This window comes from Anomalospiza imberbis, chromosome 9 (assembly GCF_031753505.1).
Source record: "Anomalospiza imberbis isolate Cuckoo-Finch-1a 21T00152 chromosome 9, ASM3175350v1, whole genome shotgun sequence".
In the NCBI taxonomy this organism is placed as follows: domain Eukaryota; kingdom Metazoa; phylum Chordata; class Aves; order Passeriformes; family Viduidae; genus Anomalospiza; species Anomalospiza imberbis.
The window spans coordinates 19,958,337-19,972,654 of NC_089689.1; the positions used below are offsets into that span (position 1 = coordinate 19,958,337).

The 14,318-nt window shown below is 41.3% G+C and overlaps 1 protein-coding gene and 1 long non-coding RNA gene across 6 annotated transcripts in view; one reads left to right on the forward strand and one right to left on the reverse strand.

Moving 5' to 3' along the window:
- Window positions 1-1,015: 1,015 nt before the first annotated feature.
- ST6GALNAC5 (ST6 N-acetylgalactosaminide alpha-2,6-sialyltransferase 5) overlaps window positions 1,016-14,318 on the reverse strand; it is a 69,279-nt gene continuing 55,976 nt past the window's right edge. For 2 of the 4 annotated variants that reach the window (XM_068200029.1, XM_068200030.1), the window contains exons 4-5: window positions 9,585-9,692; window positions 1,016-2,934 (exon numbers count right to left, since the gene is read on the reverse strand). In XM_068200029.1, the coding sequence (XP_068056130.1) occupies window positions 2,703-2,934; window positions 9,585-9,692 (340 nt within the window). In that variant the 3' untranslated portion in view covers window positions 1,016-2,702. Of the gene's footprint in view, window positions 2,935-7,419; window positions 7,737-9,584; window positions 9,693-14,318 lie in introns of those variants that run through there. The other 2 variants (XM_068200033.1, XM_068200032.1) reach the window with 2 other exon arrangements.
- LOC137479505 (uncharacterized) lies at window positions 2,932-14,102 on the forward strand. 2 transcript variants are annotated; one of them, XR_011002297.1, is made up of 4 exons: window positions 2,932-6,643; window positions 7,669-7,799; window positions 8,099-8,239; window positions 12,410-14,102. It is a non-coding gene; the product is annotated as an uncharacterized lncRNA (long non-coding RNA). The 2 variants fall into 2 exon arrangements; XR_011002296.1 differs by having other exon boundaries at window positions 7,669-8,239.

Genomic DNA, 14,318 nt, shown 5'->3' on the forward strand with positions numbered 1-14,318 from the left:
CAGTTATTTACATTTCTTTTGCAGTCTTATAACTTGTGCTTTTTGGACTCAATTTATGTTCCATGTAAATCTGTGTGATCTATTTAAAACTTGCTGTCTCCTTGGCTTCATCAAATTCCTTTTTATATATACAGGTGTGACTTAGAAAATACTCCTTCATAATTTTTGTAATTAGATGGGGGACCTTGCTGTAACTTCACAGGAGGTTGATGAGACTGAAGCGAGTTCGGGTTTGTTTTGTTTAAAATATGTGTATGAGGGTAGCAAGAACACAGAGTTATTAACAGAAACTGAACAAGGAATGAGTTACAGTGCTTAGCTTGGCTCTCTTAGAAGATTTAGTGTCCTTACAGTTTATTCCGTGTTTCTTCATATTCTTAATGCTTCCCCATATCTACTTGACACTGAGCAGTCTTGCAGACAGGGAACAAGCCTGTGGAACACAATGGGGTCTGGCAAGTCTCTGTTTCTACAGAATAGTAGAAGTAGACCAGTGTACTCTATCTTTAAATGATCTGATTTTAACAGTAACATAGCTAAACATATAGCATACACATCCTGCAGCGCTTGACTGATGGAACAACTAAGACCTCTAGTTTAAAATGACAAGATCTTTTTATTATTATATCAGTAATAAAACAAGGACAGAAGCATCAGAGGACCTACTGTGATCTGTACCATGTCTTGCAGTCACATTAGAAATTATCTGTAAATCAGTTTGACAGATTTCATCAATTGAAGCAATATATGCTGGATACACACCCCAGTACACATGTTGAAAGGCATGTTCAAACTGCCATTAGTTCAAAACCCATTCTGTTTTTTATAGAATGCAGTGAAATCAAGTGGAAGGAATAAAACACCATCAGTGAAAGAGAGAGGTAAACACCAGCTGTCAAGAGAAAGGTAACATGCACTTGGCATTCAGTTTGTAAGCTGAGTGGTGTGTACCAGGAAGAACACCAAAATAAAGCTTTTAAGGCAAAATACATTATAGATTCTTACTTTTTGATAGTGGGCAAGGCTGCAGCAGGACAGTGGCTTTTGGAGACTTGCATTTCAGGTCCAGGCAGTGTTACAGAGGTGACACCAGTTTGCCCCTGCCAGGACAGTTCACTTTGTCCCCAGAGAATCAAGGTATCTGTGGGGCAGCTGCAGCTATTGCAATCCAGTTTTGGAAAGAGGAAGACCGTGGGTTATAAGGGGGTTTAAATGAGAGTGTTTGGTCCCAGTTCTGTGTCTCGCCTCTGAGGTTCAGCTTCGTGGATTTAGATGTTTAAATGTAGTATCTTTGTTCTACCTTTTGCACATGTCTAATGAGAGACACCTTTCATCACCTGAGATATGTTTCATGCAATAGTTACTGATTACTTAAAAAAATTGACATTTGATATTTGTGAAGCAAAAGGAAAAGTAATACTGTAACTGAAGTCTTCTTTATTCACAAGCCACATGTAACCCAGTAGTTCCCGCTGTGAGGCTCCATACACAGCATGAGCATTGTCCTTCCCCTTTGTCTTGCAGGGACTCACCACTCACATACAGGTACTTCATGGAAAAAAAAGCAGAGTTTAACTTTGCTCCTTTCAGGAGGACAATTTTATACTCATGGAATGCTTTTCACATCCCAACTTCAGTGTGATCCAGAATCTCTGAGATCAGTGATAATCTTGGGACAGTGGAAGGCAGAGATTTTTGCAGGTGCACTGCTGTGATCTTTCTGGCTACTATGACTGGTATTGTAGTACTGGTAGTTTACCTTCTTCATTGCAGAAATTTGGTCACATTGTGCTGAGCAGCTGTGGCCTGGTTTGTAGTCTGTTGCCTCAGGAGGGTTGCTGGCAGCCTCTTGTGGGAATACCAGAGGCAAAACAGAACACAACCCCTCCAGCCTTAGCTTGTCTTCACTGAGAAGCTGCTGCCATGGCCAGTGGGGGGTTTGGCTTTTTTTGGATAAATTTTGTTTGCCCTCCTTCCTCCCACCCCTATTTAAAAAACAGCAGCTCGATAGCACAGCAGCAAATGCACATTAATATCAAACAGAATTTTCACTACCGTTTTCATATTAACATAAGATGTTAGAATGTAAAGTGAGACGGATCTGCACATGGGACCACTCTTGCTGTTAAAGGCTTTAGGCTGGAACAGAGCCCAAAATTCTTAGACGAAATCCAACGTTTCCCGATCAAATATTAATTACATGCCATATAGAATTATATATTTCAAACAAGTTTTATAAATAAAAAGCTAGGCCTTTCAAACCATCAGCAGTATTCATTTTGGATTTAAAAGATTATGAAAGATAAACAACCACATAACTGTGAATTAGAAAAATACTGGCCTAGGTTGCATAAAAACCTTCATTAAATAAATACGGAAAGTTTTCACTATGAAAATTCAGTGGCATCGTACTTAAAAAAGCCATAATGAAGTAACGGTCCCTTAATGACACTCAGGTTGTGTTTCACAAATCACGAACACACACAGGACGTCAGATGGCCCCAAAAGGTGATAGACTGGGTTGATGCAGTTTAACAGCAAGTACTCGGGGTGTGTGCTGCTCCTCCATGCCAACTTCCTGACTGCTGCTGCGGGTGCCAGCTGCACACCCTGTGCCCCTTCTCCTCCAGGCTGCCGTGCTGGCCCACAGGCTCCAAAGGTGCTGCGGGAGGTGACCGTGGCTGGGCTTGTGCGTCCGTGCCTCAGGCCAGCGGCCTCACCTCGGGGTGGGTCCCAGTGAGCGGTTCTGGTTTCCAGTCTGGCTGGAAGAAGCGGATGTCGAATGTCCGTGCCCAGTTCTCGAAGACGCGTTTCTCGGTGATGAAGCGGTGGTGGCTGCCCTTGCGGCCCCGCTCGTGAGAAATGTACATTGTGCACTCATCTGGACCCAGAGGTTCATAGTAGTGATAAGGTACTGAAATATGATTAGGATCCCTGTAGAAAAAAGAAAATAGATGGAAGCCCAAGATGTTCTTTCTCGTTGATTGAAAAGATGCTATCTTTAATGAACTGATGGGCTCAAATACACTTTTTGTCCCAGTTAAACTATGTAGCTGGGTTTTTTTCTTGCATATCTAATGCATCAGAATGGGGCAAAGGTGTTTCCTTTGCTTTTTCTTTTGCTCTCCTTTAATCCTCTTCCTCCCAGTTAAATGAAGGACAGCAGTAGCTCAGAAACAAGGGGGAGTGCTGCAGGGCTGTGTTACTACTATGAAATTTGAAGTAAACTGCTTATAGGAGATTTAAATCTAGATTGTGATTTGTTAAAGGTCTTGCAGAGGTATTTACTGAACTGGGTAAAGAAAGAAGATGATAGACAGAGATGGTTATCTGTGTCACATCAGCTCAGATGAACGTTCCCAGCATGCTGCACCAGGTTCCGAGAGCACAACTTCAATGAGTGTCTGCACGCCAGGTCAGTGGTACAGGCTGCTGTTGCTGGCATTTTAATCAAACGTCTGATGTACAAATGAGTTCTTTATTTTACAACAGCAGCTTTCATGTATCTAAGCTAGAAATTAAAATTGTTCACCCATAGTATCTATCTGACCTTGTGAACCCATTCACATTTCCCAGCAGGAGATGAGTGACTCGTGATGATGCACTGGATATGCCAAACACCAATTAGATACTTAGGATAAAGTTCATTTTAGCAGTTCTGACCTCAATGTTTCCATGTAACATTCTGTAAATGGCACATCTGTATTATAATAATCCAGAGCAATTCATTCTCCTTTTGTTTTAATCTCTGCATTAACCTGTATCCATTATGGTTTTTTACTTTGGGCATGGGCATTTTGGGCTGACAGGAACTTACCGACTCTCTGTGTCATAAATACTAAGACAGCAAGCTGTCCCAGACAGAATTACCCAATTGTATCCCTCTCTCCCTGATTGCTACCAGCTATTTTGCTGTGGCAGAAAATTTCCCAATATCAGCATTTAGGGAAACCTTGGAGCTGCTCTGTGTTACAGCCTGAGCTGAACAGGACCCTAGCACAGAGCAAGAAATCTGATACTGATTCAGGGCTGTCAGCTCTAATATACAGTTGATTATTTTCATTTTGAAGAGCTAATATTTAAGGTCACTTTCAATTGAATGCATCCACAATCTGTCAGTAGTCTGTGCTTGTCATTATTTTTACTGTGTAATTCTGTCACCTACGCAATTTTCTAATTTTTTGTATTTAGCCATTATCCATATTGTATATGCAGAGGTAATGTATGATATTGCTGCTGCTTTCCATTTGTGCCTTAGATTAACGTTTTAATTCGATCAGTCTGGCTTCCTTGTAACACAACATGGTGATCAATCTTACAAGACCAGAACAACAATAAAATTACATTTCTAGAATAAGATGGATTCTAAACTTATTAAATATATTCTCACTGGAATACATAAGAGTGAAACAAAATCCTTCATCACCTCACCTACATAAAATGTATTTGTAATCTAAAGCTGCCCTTCATGTAGAAATTTATTATTTCTAAACTACAACTATTAGAATTCCATCTTCAATTAATTTTTCACTTTTTTGATACATTGGACCCCTTATTGTCACTTAAATGAATCATTTGTATGGTTACTATAAATCTAATAGGATACATTTTCATGTGATGTGTTTTTGTTAAGAACTACTAAACAAATAGGCCTCTGCCTCTCATTTAGACTGCTCTTCCTTCTTGGACTAAAGCTGGATTTTATTCTTGGGTCCTCATCCTGTATTGCTTGGTATAAATTTACTGCTTTAAAGTTAGGATTAGTAAAGTTGAAATCATATCTCAAACAGACTTGGGAAAAATGCAGCCCCAGTTAACGGGGCAAAGTGAGCCTGTGAGGCTGCTGGTCCCTCCAGGCAAGGTGTTTCTGAAGCCAGGGATTCCACAGTCCATGGAAGGCTCGGAACTGATACCAGTGTGTCCTAAGTGGATGCCCTTAGCTCTTGCCAGGCTGTAGCAGCTCACTGCATCCTGTGCACCATGCCACCAGCAGCAGCCCAGAAGCACCTGGTGCACAGGGCCTGGCAGGTGAGAGAGGCAGGAGCTCAGTGCAGGCAGCCTGTGGGGCTCAGGCCTTGTGTGCAGCTCTGCTGGCTGAACTGGGGGGGAAACAGGGCAGGAACGGGGGCTGGTGGCTACAGACCTCTCTAGGACTACGCTGCAGCTGACTGAGGTTTTACGGCTAAATTCCAAAAGCTCTCTTTTATATTTGGAATTCTGAAGGGTATTTACATATGAAGGACCTTCTCATTTTATGGGAGTTCTGGATTCCCCCAGATTGCATGCTAGTAAGCTTTGGATTTGAATTCTGGCTTGAGTACACCATAACCCAAATTAACTGTGCTGTGTTATCTTCTAACTCTGCAATTAGCTTGTGTCACCGGCAAATGAAATGCATGAGTAATTTCTATACGGAAATTGCTTGCCACCTCATTTATTAACATTAAAACAGATGCTGTTTTATCACTGACTGATACTGGACATTAATCAGTATTTTGTCAGACTCTGCATGCATATTAATAGCACAGCTGGGAGGAATCTTGGGAAGTTCCTCTGTAAAATATCCTGTGCTTCCTGCCTGATCACCTGCCAGCACAGCACCCATGGATGTGCTTGTACCCCTGTCAGTCAGCTACTGTTTGCCACTTGAGTGCACATTTTCCCACAGATGGTATCCACCCACAGCAAAAGCTGGAGGAACAGCACAAAAGAAAAAAGGCAGGGAAACCAGGTCACCCCATACCACATTCTGGTCAGCCTCTTTCCTTAGAAATGAAGAGCTATAATAAATCAACCCTTTAAAACTATAGGTACTCACACACTTTGTAAAATAATTCATATTTTGATGTGTGAGTAAAGTGTCATTTATATGTTGAGTGATGGGCAAGGTGCTGTGTCAGGACCATGAAGATTTCTAGATAATCTTTTGTCTACTATTCCCAGGATCTCCTTTCCCTGACCTCCATAATTAGTCCTGTTTTCCAAGCTATGTATGCATTTTGTTATTAAGCTAATGAGGTGAGGCATATGGACCAAATAGCTCACATACAGCTTACAGTTTCTCATAAGCTCCAGGAAATGTAACCAGCAACAACTGCTGCTTTGCATTTGATTCAAAGGAACTGAAAGTGGAGAGAGAGAGAGAGAGGTAAGAAAACACTAAAGTACTTCAAATACCAATTTTCAGGTGAATTATCATGGAAAATGACCTGGCAGTCAAATGAGGATTCTTATAGGAAAATTATCTGGTTCAATAACTGGAACAAAAATTATTCATATTAGTTAAAATAAGGCTCAGAATTAAGTTTTAAGTTTCTGGGCGTTCCAGAAGGCCCATGAAGAGGAGAAGAGTTAAAGAGGGCTCATCTCTCTAACCCCTTGAGTTTTCCTTGTGTACAGGAGTACCCTGAGACCTGCAGGGAACCAGCCTTTCTGTCCCTGCTGCCCATAATGCCATGGACTGGGGCTGGAATTCCTACAAACTCACTAAGGCTTGTCTTGTCCTTCCCAGCCCTGTTGCTGAGCACCCACAAAGGGAAGCAGCAGCACTGCAGTGCCTTCAGGAATTGTGGTATCGGGGTACCACTGTCAGGCTGCTCCTGAAGGGAGGCAAGAGGAGAATCCAGCATGTCCCAGTTCAGGAGTGAGTGCTGTGCATGCAGGGCTGCCAGAGGGAGTTCTGAGAGGGAAGTGCTTCCCATCTGGGAAAGGTTTGGATCCCTGGGCACCGGAAAAAGTACAGCAAGATGGCCTGTCTGTCTTGGGATAAAAGAGTGAGGGATGTGCACACTTTACAAAAGTTTTTGTAATGTGCATGGAAGCACAAGCTTTCATCTTATTACAGAATGTACAAGACAGCTTGAGAGCAATATCAAGCCATTAACCCTTACTACAGGAAAAATCTGTAGCAAGCAAAGGGGTTTAAAATTACTTATAGCTTTACTGTAAAGTACTAGAAATTTATTATAATTAGGACACTAAGTCCAGCTCAGCTATGAAACTCAGTGTCCAGTGAAAGTAAATAAAAATTAATCTAAAACACCTTGTTGCTAGTAATAGTAACAAATCCTTTAGTCTGTGCTCCAGAGTCCTTCACTAGACTATTTTTCCTGCATGGGTGCAAAGCAGTTTGGTTAATGATCTTAAGCTAGTAATTTGTAGCAGAATCAACAGCATGAGATTCCTGGTACCTTTGAGGTGTCCTTCACGTTACAGATGTGACACTAATTTAGTTCCATGACAGTGATCACCACACTCATTACTTATTCCACAATAACACTTAAAAATGAATGGGTATGTATCTGCTGAAGTTATAAATTTGGTGATATTAATTATGAACAGAAATAAGATTTTTTTTTTTTTTTTTTTTTTTTTTCAATTTTAATGATTCTTTAGTTGCACAGCAATAGGATTCCCACACCATCCAGCACACACACATTTTAGTTGTTTTGTTGGGACTCTTTGTTTTGATATTTTTTATTTTAATGGTAGATTCTTATTCTATCTGACTGAAAACCAGGAAATATGTCTTACAATTACAGAATATTTCTTTCTGCTATTCTGTTCTGTTGTCTTATTCCTGTGAAAGAAAGCGCTGTTTTAATTTCTTAACAAGTGGCTGAAGAGCTAGCTAAGAAGGTTAACTATGGCAAGAAACTCCTTTCACAGATCTTCATGGACAGCTTCTTCCAGGCTTGGCATCTACCATTTTCCCCTTCATCACCTGGGGAATCATGCTGACGTAAAGACATTTCATATGACTTTGGTTAAGAAATGACCTTTTCCCTTTTTACAACCAGGTGTGCGTACCTTTATGTTAAGATTTTTTTATGCAGGCTGTAAGAACAATTACATCTTTTGCTGGTAGGACTGATCTACAGCCTTTCTTGGGTCATAATTTAAGTCCATTTGATTTCAGTGTATTGATTCTATGAAAGCCTTTCATATGCTCTCAGTGACATTTTTAGTCTCTCTCAAAACAGTTTGTTTGGGTTTAGCTGGCTTTTTTTTTAATATGTATGTAAACTACTCTGACTTTGTCTGAAAAGCCAGGATTACAAATTATTTTGCAGTGAAATGCTGTCTTCTGTATTTTTAGATCATCATTTTAAGAATTATTTCCATGTGCCATGGGAGTATAGCCACTTCTGCAGTAAGACAGACCAGCCACTTACAGAAACTGAAGTAGTATGTGTTGCCAAATGAGATGACAGAGGAACGAGATGCTGTGCTGTGGAAGGTATTTGTGTTGTCTGGCATATCTGATCTGCTATTTTCCTTGGAGAATTCATGATGAAGTCAGCAGTACATCACATCATTTATCATCAGTATTTTGTTATAATCTGTAGAAATTCTCACAAAGTGGAGTTTAGTGTTGACATTTTATGCTGTGATTTCTTTGGGGATTTCTACAACGTGCCCAAGAAAAATGCAGATTCCTGAACGGTCCTTGTAAGTGCTCAGAGGAAAGTCAAAGCAGTCCCATTCTTTGAGACTAACCCAGCACTGCAGCCTTGCCCTCCCTGCCCCTGAAAGGCATCTGGAATTACCCAGTGAACCAGACTTGAGACAGATCACTACATTTGCAATAGAAAATTTAAGCAAATACTTCTTGGTGAGAGGGGTTTGTGAGCAGGTGATGAAACGCTGCACTGAGGCCTCGTTCCAGACTGGCTCCAGCTCTTCCCAGGTCACCCAGCAGGACAAATGGGATCAGCACTGGCTGTGGGCAGGAACCACTCAGTGCTGAGCTAGTGCTGGGTGGGCAGGTGAGACGTCAGCATCAAGGTTGCTGATGTAATACAAATTTGTCTGTATCCATACTGGTATCTTGTGGCTAATGTAATTTTGGCCAGCTACAAGTTCTGAAGACTCTCCCTGTGTCTCTGATCCACAGAGGGAAAAGCTTAACCAGGACCTGGGATGTGGGTCCTGGCCACGGCTCACGGCTGGAGGCAGAATGGGGTTGGAAAAAGTGCAGAGGCTGTTCTTTGTACAGCTTCCACTGACACACCTTGAGCTGCCTCTGCCTCCTGTGACCCGCCCCTGCCACGCCCAAAACAGGCAATCACAGGACTGATTCTCTGTGTCCAAATTCACGGGGAGGGGTTCTGTGGGCACTATTTAGGAAGCTGCAAGATTGGCATTCATGTGACAGAAGTACAATAATGTTAATTTGAGTTGCACAGAAAGTTCAATTTAGAAACTAGTCACTGTGAGAACACTGTTCCTCTATTAATTTGGGGGAACTCGAAAAACAAATTAAAAGTAATATTTTCCAGTACTTCTTTCTTCAGATTAATTTCATGCCAATTATTGCATTACTTTTAGCTGATAAATATTCAGAGACTAAAAGAAAGCAACAAGATGGATTAATTCTCCCACAGTACAAACAAAATTTTAAAATATTTTATATAACATAATTAAATGCTGTTTGTTGTTTTCAGAATGAGATCATGGGACATCTTAATTAATTGCTTTAAGAGAACTGAAGACTTGTTGCAGAAGAAAAAGATTAAAAGATTCAGATATTTATCTGTAACATTAACTTTGTTGGCTAATAATGGTTCCAAAATAAATCCTACCTGCAGAAATCCGGTGGCACCATGCCATAAACATTTATCCTGTCACAGAGTTCTAATGCGATAGTCATTGTGAACCAGCCCGTGCTAAGCCAAGTGTTGGATATCTTCCTGAAAGCAAAAACATAATTAAGTTTCTAAGCTGACAAATCATTCTTGAGATTTATTTATTTATTTATTTAGCCATTGATTGTGAAGCAATTTCTCAGCATTTTCTTCATTCTTGTAAAAGGCTTTGAAAACTGGGCAACCAAGAATACTCTGCTTGTCCATCTTTTAATGATTTTTCTGGTGCCTCCTGTCAGTGAAGTAATCTGGGCAGAAAGTTTCCTCGCTGTATTTAATTTTAGGCACAGCAACATTAATATTTAGCTGACCTTTTGACCTGGTTTCTAGAAGCCCCTCACTGTGACTGCTGGTAGGAAACTCTTTGCTCGGTTGCAGCTATGAGTGTCCCATAGCCAGCCTGGGAAATCTTCATCCTAGGAACCACCCCAGGTACCATCCCTGCCCAAGGGGAGCCTGACAATGGGAATGACAGCTGGCAGGGAGCCCTTAAGGCAGCACCTCTCCTGCCTTCACTGCAGGCTGGGACATGGCTTTAAAAGAAGTTCAACTGATCCCAGTATTAATTAGGCAAGGTAGAAGATACCAACCTGTAACCTCTCACAGATGTAAGGGATTTACAAGTTGTGTTTAAATTTTGCTGTGTCACCGGTTCTTATCTGCAAAGGTTCACTCAGAGGTCTCCTTTCAAATGCTATTAAAGAGTAAGACAAGACAGAACTGTCCCTAATGGTTCCTCACCCAGCTAGGAAAGTTCCACAGGAACAAGTTCAAGCTTGTGTTATCGGCAGCCCAAAGAGTCCTCAGATCCCTGCTGACAGCCTGTCACAGAGACAGGCTCTCCCTTCATCTCCTACTAACGCTGAGGCACCAGGGGAGCAAGTGCAGGCTCTGGGAAGACCTGGGCACTCTACCTGAATGTATTAATGTAGGAGCTACATTAATCCCATTCCTCCACACCTGTATCTGCCAGATACCCGTGAAACTTTGTCACAGCCCCCACAAAAGCACAGCAGGAAACATGAGGTTCTCTTCAGAGAAGTCACCAGGGAATCCCAGGTCCTGGCCCAAATTCCAAGGCCATCTTTTACAGTTTACCCAGTGACAGCGGGATGTGGAACAGTCTTGGAAGCAGGGACCTGAGGCCACAGAAGCCACTGCAAGCAAGTGCCAGCAATCACTAACATCTAATTCAGCTGACGGGAGCCACCACGCAGCTTCCCAAGCTAATGCTAAACAAGCTGGTTCCAAGTAGGTCACCTACAGGGCAGTAGGAAGAGATGTTTTGAGCACTGTCAGATTGAGGAATGCCTTGTACCAAGGTTTCCCATTTCCTCAGGGAATCAGACTACTACAAGGAAAAAAAAAGTGGTGGTATCTGTGCCAGCTGCTTAAAAGCCACTTCTAAACTTAAGGGCATTCTTTGACTAAATATGCCTGGAGGGTGCTGAGGAGCCTAGGTAATTTGTCCTGCCCTTAGTGGATCACCTGGTAACGTATAAACTGCCAAAATACACATTTTTACTGCTCCTGACACACAGACTTTCAAGCTAAGCTAGCATTTGGAGAATGACATGTTATAAGCATCTCATTATTTCCAATTATGGGGCCTTATTTATTTTCTGACTGTGCACTGAAGCTTAGGGGTAGTGGTGCAGTTTGTCACAAGGTCATAGCTGGGTCATACGCTCAGTGGAGGCCTTCAGGCACAGGAACAATAAAAAACAGTGAGAATTTTTGGCTTAAAATTATTAGGAAAGAGAATGGTAGGGAAAAGCCTAAAAAATTTGCTTCTCTGCCACCTGAGAGTTTCTGAGCTCTGAATCACTAGATAATTTAGGAACATGTTCAGGCTAAGAATGCTTTGGAGCTTGCACAAGTCCACTGTTCCAGGTGCCCAACACTTACATTCCAAAACCAAGGGAGCAATTGCAGCCAGACACGACCCAAGCTTTGCACAGTCAGAACATCCAGCTAGGCTCTCTGCTGGGTTAGCTTTCTTTCTGCTTACACACACTTAGGCTGTCATTTAGTGTTTTCCAAAAACAGGAGAAAAACTGAATATAACTAAACTGGCTTAGAAGCTGAATAATCAAATAAAGATTCAAAAACTCATTCAAGTACCACTCTGCCCTCTTTAAATACCATGTCTGTAGGACAGCAACACAGAAACAGGGTTAGAGTGTCTTGCATTTCATAAAAGATCTGAGCAAGAGTCCAACAAAAGAATACTGTTTTTATACCTAATCAGCAGTAATGAGAGAATATGAAGAACTGTCATGTGCTTATTAGGGGAAATTATCAGATATTCTTTTATATGATGAACTAACACACTGTGCTGATAATTCTGTAGTGCACACTAAATTACAATTAAAGGCCTTTCTGCTCCACCAGAATCTCATTTATAATCTCTTTGGAAATACTCTTCCTGCAGTTATTTCATTTATGCTGCTTTTATCTAATTACTATAATATTGGTTCTGAATTGTATTTTCTTAATGTACCCTTATTCAATTATAAAGTTATTTTCAAGTACAGTTACTTTATAATGCCAAATATATTGCTCTGCAGCCTTTGTCCTTCACCATGCTATTTAACTGGCAATGTTTTCTCAAGGTTTTTGTTAATTTCAAAATATTTTTTTTCCAAAAAACACAATACATCCAATTACCTTTCTTCTCATCATTTTCAAGATGGAAATGAATAGTCTGATTCTTGCAACCTTGCAATCATGCTTCTCTCTCCCTCCTTTGTTTTTTGTAGGCACTAATGTCAAGAGCTCAGCAGAATCTCCCACGGAACAGCAGCAGTCTGGGCTATACAATGTTCTGCTCCTGCCCCCACAGGTACCTGAAGTTTTTCCCTTACAAATTATTTCCTACCCGTGTTTCTTTTCATTTTCCATTTCTTCCGTGCAGCTTATTCATTTATTTTCATCTCCTGTTTTAATCTTCTTAGCCCTTCAAGTATGCTGTCTGTGCCCTCTAAAGGAGTGGTTCATTCAGAGCAGAGCCTGCAGTTTATTAAAATCAACAGGGCCTGTTCCTCAGGCTGACTTTTGCTGGCATCTGAGTGTCAGTGCCCTTGATTCACACTGGGAGTTCAGGGTGCCCATGACTGAGTTCACTATAAACTTGTTACAATGTCATTAATGGCTCAAATGCCCTGAGAATATTTCAGGACGTGAGCGTGGTGCCTCTGCAGAAAAAGAAATGCTTTCATCACACTCACTACAGGCCTCTGGCTCTGGATGGGTGATGCAGAACCAGAAAGAGCAGCTTGCCTGAAATTGCACACATGTGTCAAAAAAAGAACAGGATCCTGGCAATGTCAGGGAAGGAAGGGGACCCTGGCTCCCCATGGCAGAACTGAAGCTCTGAGAGTGAAGCAGGAAGGGAAACTGTTCCTCAGAACTGGGGACAGCACATGATCCTACCCTGGATCACCAAAAGCATAGTCCAGGAAAGGAGGTGGCAGTGTGCATTCCTTGTGTCCAGGGCCTCCCTCTGGGGCTCATGGTGGCCAGGTTACAGTGCAATTTGTTGACTTTCATGTCTTTGTGAGTACTGAGCACACAGTAACCCTCTGCACATTTCTTGAAGGGCTCAAGTGCTTAATTCACCTTCTCACTTTGCTTTCCTCTGGAAAAGACAAACATATCACAACTGGCAGGGTATCTCCCCTTGTTATCCTTCCTTCTTGTTCTGGCAGAGACCCAAATACACCAACTGGAAGATGAAGAGAAGAACCTTCAGTGTTACAAAACTGACCAAGTTACTCTGTGCTCTGGTTTGTGCCTGAGTCAGCCATGAACTCAGATCCACTATAACTGAACAGAGCTCTGCAAGCAAACCATGGGGGGCGTGACAAAGGCAGCAAATGCCAAGCAAACATTGCCTTCAGCTAAGAGGATACAACAGTTTCCTCTAACACTGGTTCTGCCTTTCTCATGTAGCCCAGAAAATGAAATCTGTGCTCGAGTCCACAACAGGATTGTTCCCTGTTCAAGCTTTGGTGTGTGTGTTTTGTATTTGTAAGGTAGCACATCTGACGGTGAGTTACTGCACAATAAACCTAGGTCTTCATTTGTGTTGTGCCATTTGTACAGTAGCATATTTAATAAGTAAAAACCCAGAACTTCATTAAAAATAAATGTCTTTCGTGCTGGGAAGTCTTTAGTTTGAATGCCCATTTTCAAACATTATATGTGGAAAATACTCAAGTACTGCAGTGGGTCACTTACTACAAATTTGATTTGAAGATCAGCCTGCAAGTCTCATAAACAGTCTCATAAAGATGTAACTATCATAATAACTTTCCATTTTTCATTTGCAAATGTAAGATGAACTGTTCTGAAGCACCTAATGTATGACTAATGTTTATTTGTTTTACAAGAAGCTTTACAGCTGCAATGTTCCAAAAATGCTTAAATTCAATAAACAGCTATTATAATTCACTGAATGGTGGCATTTCCTCTATAAGAAAACATAACCTATCCATTCTAATTTTTCAGAATCAGTGAAAAAAACTTTAATGTATATTACCCCAAAGTGAGATTTAAACAGTTCCTGTCTCCTCGACTCTATAAACATTACATCCAGACTCTGGTATTCTAGACTGATGAGGCAGTACTCCATACAAATCATTTTGATGCGTATTTTTCACTTATGTT